The 25,319-nt window shown below is 40.3% G+C and overlaps 1 protein-coding gene across 2 annotated transcripts in view; it reads right to left on the bottom strand.

Annotated features, from left to right (window-relative positions):
- Window positions 1–25,120, bottom strand: part of MAP2K1 (mitogen-activated protein kinase kinase 1) — a 70,539-nt gene extending 45,419 nt beyond the window's left edge. The window contains exon 1 of one of the 2 annotated variants that reach the window (XM_006920238.2): window positions 24,575–25,120. In XM_006920238.2, the coding sequence (XP_006920300.1) occupies window positions 24,575–24,654 (80 nt within the window). In that variant the 5' untranslated portion in view covers window positions 24,655–25,120. The remainder of the gene's footprint in view (window positions 1–24,574) is intronic. The other variant, XM_025038724.1, reaches the window with a different exon arrangement.
- Window positions 25,121–25,319: the final 199 nt, after the last annotated feature.

Consider the following 25,319-nt stretch of genomic DNA (forward strand, 5'->3'; position numbering starts at 1 on the left):
CGAATTCCAAAGCTTGACATTTTCTCCACATCTTGCTGAAGAGCTCATGTCCTTCAAACACATCTCCCATCAGCTCATCCCTACCACCAGGTATTTACCCATTAGTGACTTATTACTTTGAGGTAAAGAACTGTGTTCTGCTAAAAGATCAAAGTTCCTGGAAGGACAACAAATTAAATCTACCCAAAGAGGAACTCCCTTCAAAACATCCAAGACTGACACATTTTGATTGGGGTAGAAAGGGAACAGACACTGCCCAGGTAAAGCACGTTGGTAGAAGCAGTAAAATTTCTGGTGGCCATAAGAGAGCCAGGGCACTACTGAGGAAGGGAAAAGTAAAGATGAAGGGCAGGGAGGATCGAAAGGAAGAAAGCACCAAAGACAGCCCCGGCAGAAAATAAATAAATGTGTGGTCATCAAAAAAACAAAGGGAGCCATGTAAATTTTAAGATTATTTGTTCTAACTCTCTGAAAAATGCCATTGGTATTTTGATAGGGATGGCATTTAATCTATAGCTTGCTTTGGGTAGTATGGCCATGAACACGGTTTATGTTTCCCTTTATTTGTATCTTCTTCAATTTCTTTTTTCAGTGACTTATAATTTTCTGAGAACAGGTCTTTTACCTCCTTGGTTAATTTGATTCCCAGGTACTTTATTGTTCTTGATGCAATTTATATGGAACCATAAAAGACCCCGAATAGCCAAGGCAATCTTAAGAAAAATGAAGTTGGAGGTATCACACTAACTGATATCAAACTATACTAAAAGCCTACAGTAATCAAAACAGTATGGTACTGGCAAAAAAAAAAAAAAAAAAACAGATACATTGATAGAACAGAATAGAGAGCCCAGAAAAAAATCCACGCCCATATGTTCACTTAATATAACAAAGGAGGCAAGAATATATACAGTGAGGTAAAGACAGTCTATTCAATAAATGGTGCTGGGAAAATTGGACAGATACATGCAAAAAAAGAAAAAGAAACTGCACCACCTTCTTACACTGTATACAAGAACATACTCAAAATAGATTAAAGGCTTAAAAGTAAGATCCAAAACCATAAAACTTCTAGAAGAAAACATAGGTAGTGAATTCTCTGATATTGCTAACAGTAATACTTCTTTTCAAGTATATCTTCTCAGACGAGAGAAACAAAAGAAAAAATAAACAAATGGGACTACATCAAACTAAAAAGTTTTTGTACAGCAAACTATCAACAAAACAAAAAGAAAACCGACTGAATGGGAGAAGATATTCGCTTATGATACATCTGATAAGAGGTTAATATCCAATATATATAAAGAACTCATACAACTCAACAAAAAAAGCAAACAATCCAATTAAAAAATAGGCTGAAGACCTGAACAGATATTTCTCCTAAGAGGAAATACAGATGGCCAACAGACGTATGAAAAGATGCTCAAGTTCACTAATCATCAGAGAAACGCAAATTAAAACCACAATGAGATAGCGCCTCACACCTGTCAGAATGGCTATCATCAATAAATCAAAGAACACCAAGTGTCAGTAAGGATGTGGTGAAAAGGGAACCCTCATACACTGTTGGTAGGACTGCAAATTGGTACAGCCACTATGGAAAAGTCTGGAGGATTCTCAAAAACTTAAAAATGGACATACTTTTTGACCCAACAACTGCACTTCTGGGAATTTATCCAAAGAAAACCAAAACAATAATTCGTAAAGATCTACGCATCCCTATGTTCATGGCAATACAATTTACAATAGCCAAGATATGGAAGCAACCTAAATTTAAAAAAATAAATCCTACCATTTGCAATGACATGGATGGACCTAGAGGTTATTATGCTGAGTGAAATAAGTCAGAGAAAGATAAATACCATATGATTTCACTTATATGTGGAATCTAAGAAACAAAAAGAAAAAACTGATCAAAAACAGACTCACGAATATAGAGGACAATCTGGTGATGGCCAGAGGGGAAGGGGGGTGGGAGGCTGGGAGAATGCGGTGAAGAGTTAAAGTACAAATTAGTAGTTGATGGATGGTCACAGGGATGGGGAGCACGGCATAGGGAATGTAGTTAGAATTAATGTAACGGCTAGGTAGAGAGTCAGAGGAAAGAAAGCAATTAAACTATATAAATGTCTAACCAATGTAATGTATACTCGAAGCTAATAATAAAATTTTTTTTAAAAGTGAGAATAAAAAGGGAGCCCTGGGTCTGGTGGTGGCCACAGAATGGGCGTAGCTGGCTGTTTCTGAAAGGACAAGGTGGTTGATTGTGGCCTCAGAAAAATGACGTATTTGACCTCACCTATTCCCTATTTTTGAGAACCTGACCTTTTAGAAACACCCTGTGTAATAACGGCCCATACTGCTCTGTATCAAAGATGCAGGGTGATCTTCAATGAGAGGAGGTAGAGGACACAACGTGACCATAACTCAGACCAGGAGGATGGTCCGGTCCCCTGAGCAAAAAGATTAACAGTGAATACCCAAGAGCACAACTAAGGGCAGAAAGATGTAGTCAGAAGAATCACAGCATTCAAAACATCTCCAATTCTAGTCCATGATGTTGAAGAATCTTAATTCCTCACACCTGTTTACTCCTTTAAATACACAAACATGTTTGGCTCTTCTCACCCAAAGTACACATAGACTGGTCAGCAAACCTCATCATCTTTGAGCAAACATCACCTCTGGAGAAAAATCTCACTCTCTAGATCACTCCCTAGCAATGCTCAGGGAATCCTGATCTCACGATCAGGGATAGAAATCCATACAAGTGCTCACCTAGGCACTCAACTTCTTAATCTAGAACATGGCAAACTACTAGTCAGGCCCTCAAAAAAATAGCAGTTGGCCTGGTAAGGTCAAAACTCTACCAGGGTTTTGAACCAGAGAAAACTAAATTTATCTAAAAACTGACAGTGCTTGCTTCTGTCTTCTAAAAGAAGATGGAGGATGGGAAATAAGCATTTGTGCTAACCAATCTCCTCATAGCAAAGGCTACCAGAGAACCAGAAGGCTTGCTCACAGTTTACAAGGGTCTGCTCGTAAGCCTTGGCATAGGCAGAAGCAGGCCTGAGCAGCACATAGGGGTGGAGCTAGAGAGCGGACTTTTGTGGCAGAATAAAATGGAAGAGGCTTGCTTTAGGGGTGGCTATAAAGTAGCAAGAGAAGAAAAAAAGGATGCACTATGGCAAAGTGGCAAAGGTTATTTAAGACCAAAAACATCCAATACTAGTAGATTTTAAGTTGTCTTTATTGCTATAATTATCCTCCCCACCCCAGACCCTCAGTCCAATCTTCCATGTACACAAATAGCTTATGTACATTTTGCTCTTATTGTTGTTTGGTCAAAACCAGGGAAAGGGGGCCAAATTCCAAGCTGGTTAAACACAAAGCAAAAAGAAGAGAAAATCCACAGAAAGGGAAACGTGAGCCCCACAGAAGCAGAAGTGACCATGAGAATGTAACTGCTCCAAACTAGAGGACAAAGGATAGGGAACTTGAGTAGACATCTGGCTTACACCCATTTATGTCTACAGCTGTGAAAATGCAATGCAGATTTATTATGGAGCACTCACTGTGTAAGAGGCACCATTCATGCTATGCTAGAGGCTAGGAAGGTACAGGTGAGGAAGACAAGGTCCCTCCCTTCACCAGGCAATCTCAATTTGTGTATATGTAAGAGGCATGGAGATAGAAATACAGAGATAAAAGAAACAGAGTACTGCAGTAAAAGCCAAACACAGGGAAGGATACTAATAAGTACAGCAACAACTGTAGGGTAATGCAGATCATAATACCGAAAGTGAAGTAGGCAGAGGGGGCTATGCGAATAGAAAAAGAAGACCCCAATTCCATCTAAGATGAGGAAGGGAAAGTGAAAGTCAGAAAATGTAACACCCAAGTTTAGTACTGCAGGATATCAGTTTTTGCAGCAGAGGGAAAAGCACTCTGGGCTTGGGCAGCAGAATGAACAAAAAGGTACTGAAAGTTACAGCTGTTCCAAGTGGCCAGAGAGTAGATGCATCCAGAAAAGAGCCCAGATGAGGTTGGAGGGTAAAATGGGACTAGACCATGAAGGGCACCAAGCTAAGGAATTAGGTTTAGGGAAAAGGAAGAGGAATTAGGAAGATGTTGGTCGAAAGGTACAACCTTGCAGTTAGAAGATAAATAGGTTCTGGAGATCTAATGCACAACATAGTGATTAAAGTCAACAATACTGTATTATATACTTCAAAGATGATAAAAGACTAGATCTTAAATGTTCTCACCACAAAAAAAAAATAATTATGTGACTTGTGACAGAGGCGTTAGCTAATGCTATGGCGGTAATCATATTGCAATACATAAATGTATCAAATCAATACGTGGGCACACCTTAAACTTATACGATGTTATATGTCAATTGTATCTCAATAAAAAATAAATTAAGTCTTAAGTTTAAAAAAAGTGCTCTTAGCACACCAGTCTAGAATGCCTCAGGATGTTTAGGGTTCAGCAAAGAGCTGCCTGACATCTTAGCTTCTAAAAAATGCCATAAGAATACTTGTTTGAATACTGAAACATCTAAAGTGTATGTAAGATATCACAATTTGACAAGAATGCAATTTAAGTATGCAGTTTTGGGATCAAATCACCCATAATGTGCTTGTGCAAAGCAGATATTTGGATAAGTGCAAAAATTCTAGTTTGGAACCTTCACAGAAATGGAGTCAAGAGCTGCACAACTCAGGAGATATTGGCTTTCCAGGTCCTTGGAAGCCCACTGGGGACTTCTTTTTTAGATAATTAACTTCTTATTACCTAGTCTAAGGAAATAACCCTGAACTTGAAGTCAGGAGATCTGGAGCCCTCCACCAACTCTACTGGTAACTGGTCATCTAACCTTGACATCTCTTACGTGCATTAAATAGAAGTATACTCTTGTCCTGTATCACAAGGGACTGTTATGGGCACCTGGATAGAGAATGGGTAGAGAATGTGTTCCAAAACAGGTAAATAGGTAAACACAAGAAAAAGGTATTTTTTCTAAAAAAAAGCAATAACAAAAAATGCCTTTCTTCTTCCTTATTGTTGATTAGAAAAGAGTGTGACACCTCACATTAACTATAAATCCTCTAACAGCATTAAATATATCAATGATCAAGATTAGAAAACAAAATCTACTAAGACAATACTCCATTGCATATTAAACTTGAGTTTATTAAACTTGAGCTGTGGAGAAAAACAAGACAACTGCAAAACCAGCATTATTAAGTATTCTTTGGACCTTGGTTGCTTTGGGTCAAAACTATATAGGCTCTGCCTGGCACTTAAAAGAGTTGCATGTTCTTACAAAAGCAGATAAAAAGATTTGTCCACCAAGCTCTTCCTCTTCAATTCTCCCCCACCCACTTCCTTTTCTTCCAAAGAAGAACGGCTCTCATTTACTCACTGGTTTGCCACATCCTGCCTCTGAAGCTACATCCTAGGAGCTGCTTGGGCTATTCTGAGAGAAGTTTTATTAACATCTTCATACCCCTAGACCACCAGTATATTTATGACATCCTTACTCACCACAGTCATTTACAGTCTAGTAACCAGATAATACTCCCAACTTCCTTCATGACAGGCATTGAATTAAGCACTATACCTACAACACAGTCAGGGAGGAGCCACATCTCTTGGTACCATCTGGGGCTTCAACAAGCCCAGATTTTGCTTAATCAGTCAAAAAAGAAGAAGAGAAAAAAAATGATTCAAGAATAGTTATCAAGAAATTCAATGCAGATAACACTGTATTTGATATCAGTGAAAACTCAATACAGGCACACCTCGTTTTACTGTACTTTGCTTTATTCCGTTTCAAAGATGTTGCGTTTTTTACAGATTGAAGGTAAGACTCCCCACCAGCAAAAAGATTATAACTCACTTTATTGCCATACTCACTTTACTGCTGTGGTCTGGACCGAACCCACAACATCTCTGAGGTATGCCTACAGAGAAAATCTCCTGTTTCATATGAACTCTGTAAGCTAACACCAACAATCATTCATTCCACACTTACAGACCACCACACCAGGCCTGGACTAGAAATGGGGCATAGAAACTGAATTCTTGCTCTCCAAAAGTTTACAGGATAGGTGATGAAACGCAACAGATATGTATGAAGATTACCACACACATACACTCCCAAGTGGTTTGCCTCCTTAATTCATGGACAGTCTCAGGGGAGCTTTTCCAAGGGAGATGAGGCAAAGTTTCATGGTCAAGATAATATCTGACTTCAACCTTAAAGGAGAAGTAGGCTCCCAAACACTGGCAATAAACTTGAAGGAGAAATTCCAAACAAAATGTAAATAGTTGTGGGTAACATTTTACTGAATGCTTAGTACGATTTAGGTGTTATGCCAAAAACCTTACATTTAACCCTCAAAACAACACTACAAGTTAGATATTACTACCCCAAAATTTACTAATGAGGATTCTAGGTGTAAGAGAGGTACAGCAATGAACCCAACTGACACAATTTGTTTATGAGTGAAGCCAGGAGTCCAACCTCAGCTGTCTGCCTCCATGGATCACTCCTATGACACTAAGAGCCGCAACAGAGTTTGTATCTGTGGGGGAAGCTGGTCATGGTATTAGAAGAGATGCAGGCCTAATTACCTCCTCTTTTCCCCTTAATTAAAGAAACTCGAGATATTTGTAGTCAAGAAAAAAGAGGAAAATATATTTTTAAAATAAAAAAATCAGTAAACACAACATACTACATGTAAGATCCTATGCAAAGAATTATCTTCTGCTGTGTTACAACTGGGCTTCCTTCTACAGACATTACCCCAGGGCGGGTCAATTGGGTCCCACTGGCTAGCCAGTCACGTGTTTCTCTCCTAGAAGTTCCCACTTTAACAAAGAATACGCCCACCCCCAATAGAGAGAACCAAAGACCAGCTGATGGCACACCAGTTGCTGAGCTCCCAAGCCTCCTTCATAGCAGGAGAACATAGAACACTGAAGCTTCTATGACAAATGAGAAGTATTATTTTTTCAAGCTCTAGAGCTGGAGCTGTTGTTTCATTTTAATAATCTTCAGCAGTCTGGACACCTGTCTTATTTGAAACATCAAAATCTGATGATTTTTAGAGTAAAAGAGCCAAAAGGTATACTGTTAAGAGAAAAATGAACAATAATTTTTCTCTCCCTCCACACATACTTATCATCCTTCCCTCTTTTTCTTTTGTTTGCTAAAAGTTAAATTCTATCAGTCAAATCCATACAGAGTTACCCCTATGCTGCAGCTAACTACAAAAAAATATGCCAAGACTTTAATGGCCCTACCAAAGACATTAAGAGAGGCTGTGAGAGTTAACAGGAAATGAATTCACAGTGCTGGGGGCCTTTAACAATGAACAGCTAGTCATCTTTATTCACTTAAAACTGAACAAACTCTTCCCTTGTTGTAAGACAGATCAAAGGGCGGGCAGTAGGGCAGGGCAAAAAACATGAGCCTGGAGAGAAGGCAGGGGCCCTGGACTTCAATCCAGATCTTCACTAGCCATATAACACTGAGTAAGCTGCCCAGCTTCTCTGGGTCTCAGTCTCTTCATGGTACTTTCAGCAGGTAGAACTATCAAAATCTTTTCTATCCCTAACATTTAAGGACAGGCAGCTGTACTGAGGGGAGAAGAAATTAAAAGTGTTGGTGGTGAAAAAAACGATTAACATATGTAATGCTATCCTGGGTTTAGAAATAGCTTGGCTTTGTGCTGCATTCACCTTATCAGCCTAGACTAGGGGAAGGGGGTTGATGTAGGAGGACTGGTGGGTGGGAATCACAGCCACCTACAGTGAAATTAAACTCTGTTCCCAAATGAGTTCTGCTGAAGTGTGATTTATCCAGAGTGTTAAACAACTACCAGCAGTATGAAACCACGTTACTGAAATTGTGTTATTGCACAAACTTAACTCTTCCTCTAATGTGATTTGCAGAGAGGATGCAAAGCTGAGAATTCTGTGTCTCTGGCCATCTGTCCTACCCCAGTTCCTGAAGAGGCGTGGGGGGAGAGTGTGAAAAGCCACAGGTGCCATGTATATTCAGCCACCAATGTCACATATCCATCAAGGAGCCCGGCATTTGCTGGGGATAAGTGTTCAGCTCACCATGCAAATAGGCTCACAAATCCATTTGGCCCCAAACATTCTCTGAGCCTTCCTCTGTGCCAGGCATGTGGCTGAGGAAACACCACAGAATGTCACTGCCAGTTTCTCCTCTGGGCTAGTAAGGGACCACTGGCTGAAAAGGCAATACAGAGGACTACAGGCACTCGCAGCTGCCTGGATGACTTGCATAAAGCCCTTAGCCAGGATCAGTTTCCTATCTATTAAGTATAGACAACACGCATCCCACATGCCTCATGTGACTGAGGAAATAAAAGGATGTGAAAACAATGAAGAGTATATAGAGCCTTGCAGAACAAATGCTATGATTACCACCAACACTGTGACCCTCTTGGGCCAAGACACTAGAAGCTGAAAATACTCAACCACCAATAAAGTCAAAGTCAGCCTTAACAGAGATTAGCAGAGCCTTGTTCTTGGGAGCAGAGGTCTTCTGTCCTCTGCCTTTACTGCCATCTCAAAGCTTGGTCAGTCAACTAAATTTTAGCAAACCAGATGCCAGGGAACATACTAGCACTAGAGATAAGGATGAATAAGATCCAGCCCCAGACTTCACCAAGTCCAGTCCAACTGGACAGAATCACACAAACAACTGAACTATGGTGGGATATGTACAGAGTGCTCTAAATGGTGAAACAGATGACCACTACACGGAGTGCGGCGGCGGAGAGCTCTGTGACGGACTTGCAGAAGGTGTGATGCAAGGATTTCAACATGCATTGAGGGTGAAGAAGAGAATCCCCAACAGAAGACACAGTTTGAGCAGAGGCCAGGGCCCACTGGGGAAGAAATGTGGATAAATCACGAAGGAAAAGCTAGAGCTGACCCCCAACATCTGGCTAGAGCTACAGGAAGGGAGTGTTACCGTCCCTTTATGTCAATACCCCTCCCTATTCCTACACACACACACACACACACACACACACACACACACACACACACACACACACACACACACACACACACACACACACACACACACACACACACACACACACACACACACACACACACACACACACACACACACACACACACACACACACACACACACACACACACACACACACACACACACACACACACACACACACAGCCCAGGAAATCCTCTTTAAACTCTTGAAAAAAAAGCTGAGCTTCCTGGGGGTGCTTGTCAGGCAGATGGCAGTCCTAGAGAAGCTGGGAGGAGTCTATATTGGGATGTACTGTGTGACAGTTGTTTCCTAAGCACCTTTTGCAGCCTCCTGTTCACTGAAAATAATTCTTTTGCTTCCTGCACATCCCCAAAAATTTCAAGTATGCCCGGCATCATCTCTATTCTAAGTCTATGTAGATAAAGAACAGTTGAAGAGCCCCATCACTAGAACTTCTTCGGGATGTAAGAATTTTCTCTCTTTCTCATCTGATAGAGAATAAGGCACCCTGGGCTGGGAATCTTGTTCTGGTCTTTACCACTAGTCCTGTTAATCATAAAAACAGTTTACACATACAGAGTGTCTATTAATCCGTTTTGGTGAGCAGGTGTTATTATGCCCATTTTATAAATGTGGAAACAGACCAAAGATGTGAAAGAACTTGCACAAGACCATTCAAATAGTAAGAGACAGGGTCAGGAATCAAACTCGTCTGTTGGATCTAAAGCTTTCTTGCTGTGTCACACTGTCTCCAGGCTATGCTTACTCAAAAGTCACACTCACAATTCAAAATAGAACCTGCTGTGTGATAAGGCCAACTTCTCTTAACCCTTCTTTGTAGTTCTGGATTCTTTTATCTGCCAAAAGATAGGACTGCAGCAAAGATCTCCAAGATTCCTTTCGGCAATAAAATTTAATCCACTTAGTATCTTAGAGTTTAAATGTGTGCTCAGTGGTGTCCTATATGATCACGTGGAGTTCATTATATAAACCCTGAAAGGTAGCAAGGCATTACCATCAGCCTTACTGTGCAGAGCAGCAGCAGGCACAGAGGGGTCATGTGGCGAGTTAAGTTTTACCAGGGAAGGAGATCAGATTACACACACTTTGCCTCTACACAAGGCACTGTTATTCAAAAGCACTGCAGCCTGAAAATTCTGAAGCCAGCAGACTTTCAGACCCCTCTGGAAGAGACGATGGTCTCTGGATTCAAATAAAACACTTGGGGAGGCAGAAATATGCATTTGAAATCTGATTGAGAAGCTGGGCTCTTCAACTATACTGCTAGCACCCAAAACAAGTAACTCTGAGAGGTGAACAGTATGTCCTCCTCGAATCACCCTGCCTCTGGGCCTGTTCACCCCAAAACTCTCATAAGTCTATTCCCAACTTTCTATAAATTAGACACTACTCTACAAATAATAAAGAGAGTTGTCTGGGTGCTCTGACCCACCCCACCATCACATGAGCTCAGGAAGTTAGAAAGACCAGATGTCAGAGGCCCCTGGGTTTCCTTCCAGCTGTCCCCACTACCTTTAAAGATTTCTCCACCTCTGCATTTGCCTCCTCAAGGTAGACAGGAACTTTCCTGGATACCTTGCATCATTCTAATTTCTCTGTTTTTAATCTCTGAGCATACTCATGCATATGACTATCATTTTTTTTAGGAAAAAACCCCAAAACTTTTAATTTCTCAGTTTCTGAAAGACAACTTTCTAAACCATGAGTCTGTTATAATGAAATCAAACATCACGTTTAGATTCCCTAAAAACATTACCCCAGCACGATGCCTTCTTTTTGTTCCCATATGCCCATCCTCCAAACACACACACATAGACTTTAGACTGTCATTTAGATATGAGTGTATAATTTAAATGTCTTTAACAGCATCTACTAAAAGGACATTTGCACATGATTCTTCACTTTATTTCAAAGCTACAATCCAAACTGGAGCTTTTATTAAATTTGGGGGCTAAATAGGTAAATACATGGATGGCAAATACTAACAATAAAATTCAGATAAGAATTTAAGAAACATTCAACTTGTCCATAACATTGGCACCTTGTTCAATTTTCAGTAAAAGTACTTTCTGTCCATCTCTCAAACCAGTGCCTGGTATATATTAGGTATGTACTAATAATCAGTCAAATGAATGTTAATATATCTTAATCTTAACACACAAATTAGAAACCTTTTGCTGTAATTTTGGTCATAATCAAAATCTATTTGACCTCAACACAAATGCCATTCGAATCAATAGCAAATAACAAGCAGCTGCTTGCATTCAAAATATATATACATGTCATTTGACCTGTTTTGAAATTGTCTTGTTTGGAAGACATGGTTAACAGCTGTCAGTTCAATTACAAACTGCTTGGTAGGAAGGCAGACAAAGAACCAGCAGAAATCAAAGTGCTATTTCATACGTTAAACTTGGAATTCCTTTCCAACAAACATCTTTTATTTCGTTAGGGAAAACTAATTTAGACATGCCCTTTGAACTTGGGAAAACACAAGGCTGTACTTTGGGAGAAAGAATCTAGTTTGAAGGCCAGGCAAAGCTAGAACAGTAGGGGAGTCATTGCTTTTGCCTATCTCCATTCTGTTAATTTTTCTTTGAGAGTGTGGAGCAAGGGAAAAGCCACCAGTCCAAAGACCTGGATTGTTTAGATGTATGATAATGAATCAGTTACTTCTTGCCTTTGTCACTTTTTCTTCTCCACAAAATAAAGAAGCAAAAATCAAATAAAAGGGTAAAATTGTATGACCTTTACGTGCAAACAGAATTTCCTGAAATGATAAAAATGTTCTAATTTGTGCTCTGCAGTACAGTAGACACTAGCCACATGTGGCCGGGCCACTGGGCCCCTGGAGTGTGCTAGTGGAACTTAGGAACTGATTTTTAAACTTATTTAATTTTAATTAATTTAAACTTAAATAGCTACACATGGCTAGTGGCTACAGTTTTGCAGAGTGAAGCTCTAAAAAGACCTCAGCATTTTACACAATACTTGGAATGGCAATCTTTGGAAGGTGTGCGGGAAAAGCATGGGTGTTCTAAACTTAGTTCTACCACTTACTAGTTGTATGACCTTGTGCAAATTACTTAACTTCCTTGAACTTCATTTTCCTTATTTGTACAAGAGAATATTATGACTTTTCTTGCAGAATTTTGGTGCATATTCAAGGTAATGAAGGTAAATAAACCAGACAGGTCCTCAATAATGGTAGTTATTTTTCCAGTTATGATGTCCTTTAGTGATAAAAGTTTCATGTCTTCTGACTTCATCCAACTGTTCTTTCCTGATCTAGGCCTCATACTTAATTATTACCCCATAGATTAACAGCCGTGGTTAATATGGTTACTGATGCAGCCACAGATGCAGCCCTTGTCTTTTAAGAAAGCAATTTGCTCAGGAATTGGTCCAGGTCCTCAGCTGTAGGCAAGCCTTCTGTAACCCAAGTCCTCTGTGCCTCCGGAACTGCTGATTTCCGCTTACCCTGTGTCCCCTCTACCTTAAACCAGCATTCAGGAATTCACAAAACTCCTCCCTGTGACTGCCTATCAAGCTGAGACTGTTCAATGCAACTAAAACATCTGTTGGTGGTTTCTGGTACTTTCCTTTAACTCTCCCCTTGACTTCCCCTAATAAATATTTTATGGCTTCTTTTTTTAATTTAGAAATGCTTACGACTGTCTTTTTTTTTTTGGTAATTGCTCAGTGATTTAGAATACTCAGAAATAGAAATGTCGCAAGCTACATTTATGGCTAACCCAGCATTAGTTTAGTTACCAAAATAAAACAAGGCAAAGGAGACTGTCGGTGTTCCAGTAAAATAATAAGTGTTGCAATCTTAAATTAATATAATGTGTTAAAAGCTTGTTCCAAATGTTCTACAGGTCCTTCCTTTGGTATGTGGAACCTTTCCTCAGTTCCAATGACCAAGTTTATCAGTGAACACAAATGAATGACTAAGGGAAGCAGAATAAGTTTTCTATTAATAATTGTTGGAATGTTAAGCTGCTTATTTCCCCACAATTCCAGACTCAGAGAGGAAGAGACGAGAGGGAAGAATTGAAATACAGGCTGGCATTTTGGTAGGATTTCAATCTGGATTTGAGTAAGCCATTAGACAAAAAAAGGTTTACAGCTTGGAATTCATGTTAATTTCTGAGGCCTCTCTCAACAAGGACATTCTTGAAGGATTGTTTCCTGAAGGATGGTTTAACATCTAATAGGGCAAATAATTTTGACTCTGGACTCCTAAATGTGGTGACGGTCTTATCTAATTTTTTAAAACCTGGATATGTAAATTATAACTCAATAAAGAAGGAGAAATAATTAACCTGAATCCAGACAAACCTGTGAATATGACAATATGGTTAGCTAATTAGTCATGTCTTCTTACAGCTCCCCAAATTTCAAGATTTAACCTGAATCTAGAACCAATGTGGATCATTCGCTCAATTCTTCCACTAAGTCTTAAATGTAAATGCACTTAACAGTATTCAAGATTCTGAACCTTTCTTGGTAACAGTTAAACTCAAAATAGGTCAATTCCAGAAAGGCATTCATTTCAAGGGGACTTTTGTCTGTGGTTATTTTGAAAACCACTGCCTTTAAAGCTGACATTATGAAGCTTAAAAATAGGCCCTCCTACTAAGGATCCTAAACTAAAATATCCTTTCCTCCCATTTCCTTATTCCCTTTCCCCCTCAAACACCTAGAAGAGTGGTATCTTCTCCAGAGTTTCAGATTGTTACTTGAAAAGAGGTTTTTTTAAAAAAAAATTAGGAGATTAGGTAAAGTTACCAAAATTCAAGGTTGGGTAAACCTGGAAAATTTTCAAAGCAATAAAGTGTCTCAAATGAAAACATACAACATATACACCATAAGAAAATAAGATGGGATAAGAGTTCAACCACTTCTTTCCATGCCAGTTGTGTGAACTCCCAGCAAGTTTTTTCACTTCTCTGGGACTGGTTTCCTCCTCAAATGAAGGTACTAGGCTAAAGGATCTGTAAGGTCCCAATCAGTCCTAAGAGACTCTACCTCTTTAAAGCTGGGCAGCTGCTTCCTAATTTCATGGCCCCTTGGAAAGAGCATAAAAGTCCCTGGCCAGAAGGTGCTTGGGAAGCCTTGTTATACATAGTTATATATAATAGTGTTCCCTTGGGACACAACAACTGCTACTGAGAGCAATAAAAGATGAGATGGCTATAAAATATAGTAAGTGTTGAGAGGGAAAAAAATATGTTTGGCAGTTGACAGTAGTATTCAAACAAAACGCTACTAGATATAATAAGTAAATTTAATAAAGTTATAGGATATAAGCAATTCATACAAATCAAACCATAAGCAAGATGGGAAATACAAATTTAAAAATGTTAAATGTTCAATCACAACAGCATCAAAATGTTAAGTATTTGAAATATTAACTCAGGACACAAGAGATTTACTCAGCGGAAATTATAATACTATTAACCGTAGATTAAGAAGGAAACCAATTGAAAGATATACCATGAAAAAATTTTAAGTTTTCTTTAAACTTATCAAATTAAAATTTTAGAAATAGAACAAAATACCATGAAGGCTAAATAAAGGTAAACCTGAAAATACAACAGATGAATAAATAAATCATATTCAATAAACTCCATAAAATACTAGAACTCACTGTGGAGAAAAATTAACTTAGACCCATAATTCACATCAAACACATTAATTCCAGATGGGACAAAGAGTTAACCACATAAGGCAGAGAAAAGGCTAGAAGAAAATGAAGCTATATTCTCCTGCAACTTGTGAAGAGATGGCAGATGTCTATTATAAATACTAAAGTAAACTATCCCATACAAAAGACATACTTTTAAAGATAAAAACAATACATATATTCTTTCTTAATAAAATATAAAAGGAATACATCACAATGGGACAATGTAGTACACATGTAATCTATAAAACTTTAAAATACAAAGCATACTGACCCATTGCTTCAATAAGCCAGAGACAAGTGTAGGGGTTAATAAAAGATCAACAAAAAATTAAATGAAATACAAAGTACATAAAAACTATTCAGACATTATCTTAAAAAATGATCAGAAAGAAAAGTTCTGCATGTGACCCTTCAAAATGGCCAGCTAGCACCAAAAAACCATCCCACCTACCTCTCTATCTTCATCTCCTGCGACCTATACTAATGCACCTGGCACACTAAACTGCTTGCCGTCTCCTCTACGCATCCTAAGCTTTCCCACTTGCATGAAGTGGCTCATCTTGAGCTCTCTTTCTGCTCCCCCACCCCATTCGCATGGAAATCCTAGCCATCCTTCAGGACCCAGCTCAAATGTCATCTCCATGAAGGCTCTCCTAATCTTCCTCACTGGATGTACATCTTCCTCCTCTCAATGAGCTCCGACAGTATTTTCTTTGTACTTCTTCTTTTAGGGCACTTTTCTTACTCTACAGCCATCTGTTTGCTTCTTTTGCCTCTGGCAACCTCTTTCTCCTGAGATTTAAAAATCCTCGGAGGCAAAGACAGCCTTACTCATCTACCTATAGCTTCAGCAAAGTGAATTCCATTCAGGAAGCAGTCAATAAATATTAAACTGAACTGATGAAATACAGAAAAATAATTCCATTTCAAATACACAGCTTGGCTAACCACGAAAGTAAAGAAGATTTACTTTTAAAGGAGCTCTTGTATTGCCTATTAAACTATCAAAAACTCACTAAACTTTAAAAAAAAACTTCCTGAAAATTGAGGAAATAGTTGAAATACATGTTGTAAATTAGTTTTGTCTTTTTTTGGAACATATTCTGTTCATGTGTAACAACAGCGGTAATAAGGTTCATTGCCTCTGATTCTGCGTATGAATTAATCTAAAAGCAGAACAAATTGGTTTAGAACATTTACAAGAATACCAATAAAAAATAAAAATCTAGAAGCTACCTAAATAATTAACAATGTCATTTGGGAAGCCAGATCTTAATCAAATTCTACTCTTCAGCCAAAAATAAACAACAAGCAAGAGGATTATGTCCCTGTGTAAAAACTGGGGAAAAAAAAGACTCATCAACTGATCACATCTAAATATGTATATAACAGAAAAACAAAAGTTGAACTGGAAAACTTAGTGTCAGCTAGTTCTTTCTTTAAAAGGTCTTTATACATACAAATATTTTTGAAAGTTGTACATAAGCAAGCAAATATTCAAAAAAGAGGTGAGAAGAAAAGAGGTCACCCTTTCCTTGTCCACTTTTTTTTCAACCCCCACTGTAACCTCTTAATCTAACTCCCTTGCTGACATCAAAGCAGGATGCCCCTGGGAGCTACACCAAGAAATCCGCAGCAGGATCAGCATTTTTAGCAGTCAATCCTGCACCAAGATTCAGAGAATATCTTCTATCTTAAAACAAAACACCATTCATTCTGGGAGGTATTAACTTTGCAAACAGGTATGTGAGCCTCCAAACAGTTCTACTGGCTTTCATGCAAGAGAACCAAGACATGAGACGCAAAGTAAAACTATAATCAAATGTCAGTAAGAGACCAGGATGATTTTTCAAAATTGGCAGCTTCTGGAAGGGAACAGAAACAAAATTGGGACCCTAAACTTTCCTCTTAGGCTCACCTGATCTTCTTCCCAGCCTGTGGGTTCTCTGGATTTGTTTTCTCAAAATGTCAGAAAGATTCACCATTGCTTGACCTGTGCTTCCTGTAGATGTGCTGGAAATAACTACCAATCATAGAGAAAAGCTAGGAAGGAGTTTTTTTGTTGGTTTGTTTGTTTGAACATTATTTTGGCTTTGTCCACTCTACCAAAAATTGTTTACTTGGTATTAACAGCGTTATAACACCCAGGGGTTCAAAAAGGTATGGTCTCTAATAATCAAGTTAAGAAAATAAAGACATAAAAGGAACACTTAGTGAATAAGAAAGCGTTATGATTAAAAAATGATATTGCATTTAAATGTGATGTTTATTATACTATATAGGCCAGAAGTTCAAAAAGGGAGAGAAAAATGTGAGTTAACATTAAAAAAGGGCATAAGACTTAGGATAAATTTTGTTTTTTTGGTTACTTCTAAAAATGTATTATGAATTCTTCCAAATGTACAGAAAAATAAAAAGACTAAAACAGTGACACGCATAGGCTAACCAACTAAAACATCTGTCCCATTTGCTTTATCTATTATGTGTGTATGTGTATTTTTTTCCTGAACTATTTCGAATAAGTTTCATGTATTATCTATGAATCACGACACTCTCCTACATAATCATACTACTATTATTACATCTAAAAACAATAACTCTCTATTCAAATTTCCCTAATTGTCTCAAGAATGAATTTTATCACTATTTCATTTTTTGATTCAGTACCAAATCAAGGTTCATGCATTCCATTTAGTCGGCATGTTCCTTAGTCTCTTCTTCTAGAACAGCACCATTTACCCACCCTGCCCCCCTTTTCCATGCAACATTGGCTTTTTAAAGAGACTGGTTCAGTTGTCTTAGAGAATGTTCTACATCCTGGATTTCTCTGATTGTTTCCTCCTGGTGTCATTTAACTTGTTCCCTGTCCCTGTATTTGCTGTAAATAGGAAATTAGGTCTCAAGCCTTGATTAGACGCAGGCTTCAGTTAGATTTTAAAGGATGGGTCACACATATATGGTCCAAATCAACATGATTTATCAACATTTACAATTTGGAATTAAGATCAAAGGAAACAGCTTTCTGAGAAAGAAATTACAGGTGTTTTCTTTAACATTTCCGATTTGCATTTCAGTAACCATAAAGTGCTTTCACACATTATTTCCGGTAATGTTCACCTGCTCTCCTTACCTCACAGGTTTGTTATATTATCATCCTTACTTTACTAATGAAGAAAACCATGGCTCAGTGAAATTAAATGACATGCCCAGGATGAGCAATTAAAATGTGGTGTAACTAAGTCTCAAACCCAGATCCTAAAATAGCATGGAGTTAAGCATGGTGGCAAGCACAAAACAAAATCACAAAGGAAAGTAGAGGAGGGCATTCCAGACAAAGGAAACCATGTGAGCAAGACTAGACGGAGATAAGAAGCAGTATGCTGGGGCAAAGGAGAGGAGAGTAAAGGAATGAGTCAGTCTGGATCACAGCATGTGAACTGGGAAAGAGAAAAACCAAACTAGATGGGTAAGGCAGGGCCAACGGCTGCTCTACTGAAGTATCCTCTCCCTTTCTTTCAAAGATGCATAAATAGGAAAAAGTAGAATTTTGTAAGTGTTTATGTTCAAATAAGAGTCCCACACATCTCCTTGCCATGAGCTAAGTCATCTTTATGAATCTTTTGCCATTTCTGTATCTGCTGCAACAATAGCAGAGACCTTCCCAAGGACACGGCCTTCAGCTGGCCTTACTTTTCACTGGAAGCTGTTCTCCAAAGTCTGTATCAGTGTTACTGCAGCAACAAAGCAGAAGCATCCAAGTTCAAAACTACAAAAATCAGTTACAACCACTTCAAAAGCTCCTAGTTATCATGGTGCACATCCCTGAAAAGGCCATAAGAGACCCCCAAAAAGCACATCACCCTGTCTCAATCTTTTTGTTCCCTTCCTTAAGGGCCTTCACACTCTAACAAATATGTGTCCCTTACAAACCTGCCAGAACTGCTGATGCTCTAAATTATGCTCTGAATGCAAACACTAAGTCTGAGTGTTTCAGGGTTACCTTGAAACAATTTAAAACCCAAAATCTATGGATGCCGCCAAAGCCACCCTTCCTTTTATTCAGCACCTTACGACCTTCAAAGCACTTATTTAATCTTCATAATACTCCTTCAAAAGAAGAACAATTCAATCATTTAATCAACAGGTATCTACTGAGTACCTACTACCAGGGGCCAGATACCGTTCTAAGCCCTGAGCAAGTAACAAAGCCAAGACCCCACCTTCATGAAGCTTACATTTTGGTGAGTGAGAGGGGTACATAAATACTTGTACACAATGCAGTGTCAGTTACTGGTAAGTGCTATGAAGAAAAACAGAGCAAAACGAAGGAGTAGAGAATGACAGCGAGTGCTATATTAAATAGTGATCAGGATGTCCTCCGTGTGGAGACATTTGAGCAGAGGTCTGAATGAACTGAGGAAGGAAGTTACATGAGGAGGTTATGTGGGTATCTGGGAGAATAACATTCCAGGCAGAGGACTCTGACAGGAATGGGCCCATCCTACTTCAGAACAGCACAGAGAACAGTATGGCTAAAGTGCATGAGTAAAGGGGACAGTGGAAGAAAACAGAGGACCTGATAAGGTAGGGTCTTTTAAGCCATTAAGGTAAAAATTTTGTAAACCATTATTTCCACTTTATAGACTAGGAAACTAAAAGTCAGAAAGTACATAGGACTTGCATAAGGTCAAAGAAACAGTGAGGTCTTGGTAAGTACCATGCTGTTACTGCAATTTCTACTCAGGATTCATGCTTATCCTCACAGAGGTTAGAAGTGTTCTTTAAAAAACAAAGAAAGGGATTAAGTATTGTCTCATCTTGGAAGGAAAGGCAAAGTACCATACGACCCAGTAATCCCAAATTTGAGACATTTCACAGGGAACTCTCACAAGGGTCCAAAAGGAGCTATGTACAAAGATGGTCATGGCTGCACTGTTTGAGGCAGCAAGGGGCTGGAAACAACAAAGTGGTCTAATTCTAGGGGAATAATAAGGAAAATGTGGTACATACACATGATTAACTGCTCTGCAACAGAGAAATAATTAACTAGATACACATGTAGCATCATAAACAGAGCTCAGAAACATGCTATTTGTTTTTTTAAAAAAAAAAGGATAAGAAACTGAAATAAAAGTTTGGGGTGGGCACTGCTGCTGTTCAAATATTCTGGTTCTCTTCCAAGAAGACCCCCACCCCTTGTGAAGATCAGTGTGGCCACGTGATATACTTTGGCAAATGAAATGAGAGCAAAAGTGATGCATGTTACTTGTGGGCAGAAACTTTAAGAACCAAAATGTGGTTCACAAGATTCCCTTCTCACATAATCAATCACATTTCAGAGATGGTGCGTACATCAGCCTGACCCCCAATGGAATCCAATCGACAGTTCCTCAACGACCTGCAAGTGTGTTAAAACTAATAAGATTTTGTGGTTGTTACCTCAACATAACCTAGTCTATCCTGACGAATGTATATTTATAGTACAATAGCATTTTTAATAAAACCTGAATATACTTAAGGAGTACATACGACATGATGATGCATACACAGTGGAATAATTACTACAGTCAAACTAATTAACATATCCATCTTCTCCCATAGTTACCTTTTTTTTTAGAGGGGTATCTCTCTGCATCTATTTAGCTCTTGTTGGGTACCTGGTACCATACTAGACTCATTTAATCTTTACAACAATCCTGGGAAGTGGTTAATAACTCCATCTGACAGTTAACCAAACAGGCTCAGAGAGGTTGACTAAGTTGCCTAAGGTCACAGCTAAGCAGGTGGCAGAGCTGGTATTTAAATCTAGTTCTGTGTAATGCCTAGTCCGTGGTCTTTCTTGTCTTCAGTCTCTTTTCCAATCCCATGGCTTTTTCAGGCTGTACCAGAGACAGGAATAAGGTGGGTAAGCCTCTTATGTCTTTATTATTTAAACTATGTAGAACTGAGGGAAATGATTTAATTTTCATTTCCTGGATTTGGGGGGTGGGGGGGACACTGACATGAGTCTAACTTGTACTGAATTTTCTTAAAAGTTTCAGCCTCTGCCCTGATTCTTACAGCTGGTAAGTTTACACAGGAAGCAGCTGGGGCGTGAAGGGTCACCAGCCAATAAATGGTGGAGACGGCTAGAAGTGGGATTCCAACCTGCATAGCCAAACTCCACGACCCCTCTCTTACTTCCGTGCTGTAGACCCTGGGCCTTGAGTTACCTTTTTGTGTGCGTGTGTAGTAAGAGAACTTAAAATCTACTGTCTTAGCAAATTTCCAGTATTCAATCTAGTGTTATTAACTACAGTCATCATGCTATCCATCAGATTTCTAGACTTATTCATTCCACATACCTGCAACTCTGTATCCTTGGACCAATACCTCTCCACTTCCCCCACCTCCCCACCTCTGATAACCACCTTTCTACTCTCTGCATCTGTGTAGTGCACTTTTTTAGATTCAACATGTAAGTGATACCATACAGTATTTTTCTTTCTATGTCTGGCTTATTTCACTTAGCATAATGTCCTCCAGGTTCATCCGTGTTGTAGCAAATGGCAGGACCTCTTTTTTTTAAGGCTGAACAACAGCACAATAGCATACAGCATTCTAAGCACAAAAACACTCAAAACAATACTACCTACCTCCCAAAGGTACACATATATCCAACAAATGGGTGGAATTATAAAACCATATATTAAATAACTTAAGAGTGGATGAGTGGTGTCTGTGAAAGAAGAGAAAATGGGGATGAGGGAACAGAATAAGAGAGAAAATAAAAGAAAAAGTGAAAAGATATAAAAAGGTTTGTTAAACACATTATACAAATATTAGAAATTTCATTCATTCACTGATTCACTCAACAAACATTTGTGCACTTATTATGTGCCAGGTACTACTTACAGAGCAGTGAATCAAAAAAAAGGCAGCCCTATGCTGAGTTTATGGTGTACGGAAGAGAGAGATATTTAAAATACCCTAGTAAAAAATTACAGACAGTAAATGAGTGTAATTAAAAAATGAGGTAGCATGAAAAAGAGGGACCTACTTTAGATTAGGTAGTCTGTGAACATCTCTGAGAAAACAACATTAAAGCAGAAAGGTGAAGATTGCTTCCTTCCTAGCTTGGGAAGAGGAAGGGATGATTCAGTCCAGGCAGAAGGAACAGCATGTGCAAGAGCCTGGTGGGAGTCTGACCTATCCCACTGAGGAAGTGAAAGAAGACCAATGTGGCAGAAGAAAGGAGCAGCAGGAAACAAGATCAAAGGGGGGAAGGGAGCGCAGTAGGCAGATCACTTAGTCCCACAGCCCAATTTTGGATTTCATTCTAACTGCAATGGAACCATGAAAACATTTTAAACAGGGGGATTTGATATTATTTCCAATTTATTTCATTCTAACACTTAGCACCCTTTCAATATGATCATACGCTCTTTGCAAAACCTGCAAAAGTAGTAGTTTTGCATTCATTTTCTTCAAGAACCTCCCAGACCTTGTATAAACTTCAGGTCCCATATAACCCAGCTCCGTCTGATCAGGGTAAACGTTAGAGGTAAATCCCAAGATGTCAGGGAGCCACAAAGGAGAAGCAACCTTGACAATTTAGTACCAAAAGTTCTTTACTATCAATGGGTTTTTTTTCCTTTTGTTTACATTCTATGATAGTGTTCAGAATTGTGCCCTGGTCTAACCACAGAAATCATAAGAACAGTAGCTTTGCTTGAGAAACACTCTCGAAGGTGAAAGATGAAGATGTGTACAGCTTTCCCCCTGTTAGTGCCAGAAAATGTAGTGGAACAGTCCCTGTTTGTCTCAAGCAGCCTACACAAAGATGCCTCTTATTGTAATACAGCAATGAGTCATGGAGGTAGATGCAGATGGCACAGAAAACTAAGCAAAGGAGAGTCATTTACCCAAAAGCAAAGGCACCTTTACAGACATATCCGCCACCAGGAATTAAAATTACTTTCCAGTTTCCTTCAGCCTTCTCAACGTCTACCCAATAACAAAGGCACCAACAGCTAACATTTATGGAAGATATACTACATATCCAATCTTTTAATCTTCAATTATTTAATCTTCACAACTACCCTAAATCAGTTCTATCATTAGTCCCATTTTCACAGATGAAAAAACTAAACCTAAGCCTTAGAGAGACTAAAAGATTTGTCCCAAGTCACAAAACCACAACAGAGCCAAGCTTCAAACTTAGCCTGACTCAAGTCCCACCTCTTAACCACTATTTAGAATCTCCCAGTCGCACCCAAATTTTTCTGCCACCAACTCCACAGTAGTTTCTTCTTTTCCTCCCTGTATTGTTTTCTGTTAATGCAATTTATCCCCTTTGCAAGAATAGAGCTATAGTGTTACAACTAACAACAGAAGACAACAGGTACTTCCGCTTAGTACCTTCCTCTACATCAAATAGGAGCAGCATGATCCGCCACAAAATTCAGCCAGAATCCACTGTGGTCAAAACAAAAGGTCACAAATTTGTCCCCCAAACACTGACAGTTACTAAGGAATCCCCTGTCTCTGGGAGTTTTCAGTCTATTTTAAGAGGATAAAATTCTGTACACTAAAACTGAATATTTGCAAAGCAATTCACTGACCTGTACAAGTCAATATGCAAAACACACACTACAGTACTGAAGAGTGTTTGTTGGGAGCCAGTGTGAAGAACCTGGGCTGAGCTCGCACCACAGGTCCACCACTGGTCTTATGATCATTACAGGGATGGAGAGTCACCAAGCCAACAGGTCCCTGGGCTATTAAAATCTAGAGAAAGAAAGGAAGGGTAAAGAAATTACCAAAAGGCAAAAGATCCAGGCCTACTCTATTCATCAACTAGCTTCCTAAAGTCTCCAGTGTGCAGGTAAAAGAGAAAGAGCCAAATCTTTACTAGTTATTTCTTCAACTAGCAGGGTCTCTCTCTCTCACACACACAGTTGTTCTTGACCCTCACCCAAAACCCAAAAGAGTTGTGGGAGATCAGAAACTCCCATGAAACAATCTCATTATTTAATGTAATAAAGTGCTGGTTCATGAGTAACACTGGAAGTTGCAAAGATGGAGCACTTTGTGTGTAGTTTCCACTGCCATGGTGTTTATTTCTCAGGAGTTTGGACTCATGGCAAGTAAGGAAAGCCAAGAGAGTCATTAGTGAGGAGTGATTTGTTGAATGAATGAAGTCAGATAAAGAGGAAAGCCGCTCCCTGTCAGACCAGTTTCCAGGAAGGGCAAGGACCTGAAGTCCCCCAAAACGGAAGAGCCACGGGGATGTCTGTGTACACACGCCCCCGCTGGCCAGGCAGCGGGCCGGCATCAAGGCACTCCCCGCCCACAGGTGTCAGGCACTAAGGTGAGGATGCTGCTAGCTGGTCCCAGCTCCACTCCACATACCCTGAAAGAGACGCGATCTTAATTCTTTCCAAAACATATGTTCCCTTCTCCCCTTACAGGCCAGAATCCCAGAGGATCGCATTTAGCAAACAGCTGGGGAAGGGCGGTGGATGAACCAATTTTTTATTTTCTTAAGGCCAGAGAAGGCTGAAAGGGTCGAGAATGGGGGAAAAATGAGACTCGCTGGTCCACTTAACTGGTGTGAGTCAGGAGCACAATCAGTGCTTAGTCACCGATACCTCGGCGGCCGGGAGTTCCTCGCTCCTGCCAGTCCGAGACGTACGTGACGAACTCGAGCGCAGCCCGGCGCGCGGCGCACACACGACTCTGCTCCTGCACCCCCACAGGGGCCTCCCCAGCCCCGCCAGGCGCTCGCCTCCCACCCTATACTTACTCCGCCGAGCTGGTCCCGTTAACCGCGGAGCCGTCTGGGGCTGGATTCAGCTGGATGGGCGTCGGCTTCTTCTTGGGCATTTTGAACCGGGGAAAGGCGCTACCAACTCCGAGGGAAAGGCGGCCCCTCTTGCTTCCTCCCTATGCGCTGTCCCGCGCCCGCCGCGCGGGACCAATTCGGATCCAGGGGCCTGGGGACTGCTTTGGGGAGGGAGGGTCACGCACCGCAGGGTCTCGTCAGCGACGAGAGGCCGGTGGCGGTCTCACGGGACCCCCGCCCTACTCACCCAGGGTTCAGCTAGGCGCGCAGGGAACTGAAGGGCTACCCCGCCGGCGCAGTTCGGCAGCCGGGGATTCCCTCCGTCTCTCCCTCAGTCAACCCGTCCCTCAGGCTGGAGCGGCTCCGCGAAGCGCGCACCAGAGCCCTGCTCCAACCACAGCCCGAGAAAGTACTGCCGCTGCCGTCGCCGCGCTCCTCCTAGCCGCTCCGCGCAGCCGTCCCAGGGAGGGACTGGAGGGCGGGGGAGGGGCGAGGAAGGGGAAAGCCTCGCCCCCCCATCCGGGCTGCTGCCTTTTCGACACACCCACTCGGCTCCGCCCCATTGCCTCTCTGACAGCCAATAGGAGAGGACGGAAGATGACGCGGAAATACGTCATGGGGCGGTGCGCTGTCCTGGGGGCGGAGTCGAGCGCGGGCTCCACAGCGTCCACAGTGCCCTCTGCTGGCTGGAGGCACTGCCCAGGTG

Source organism: Pteropus alecto, unplaced genomic scaffold, assembly GCF_000325575.1.
Source record: "Pteropus alecto unplaced genomic scaffold, ASM32557v1 scaffold86, whole genome shotgun sequence".
Classification (NCBI taxonomy): domain Eukaryota; kingdom Metazoa; phylum Chordata; class Mammalia; order Chiroptera; family Pteropodidae; genus Pteropus; species Pteropus alecto.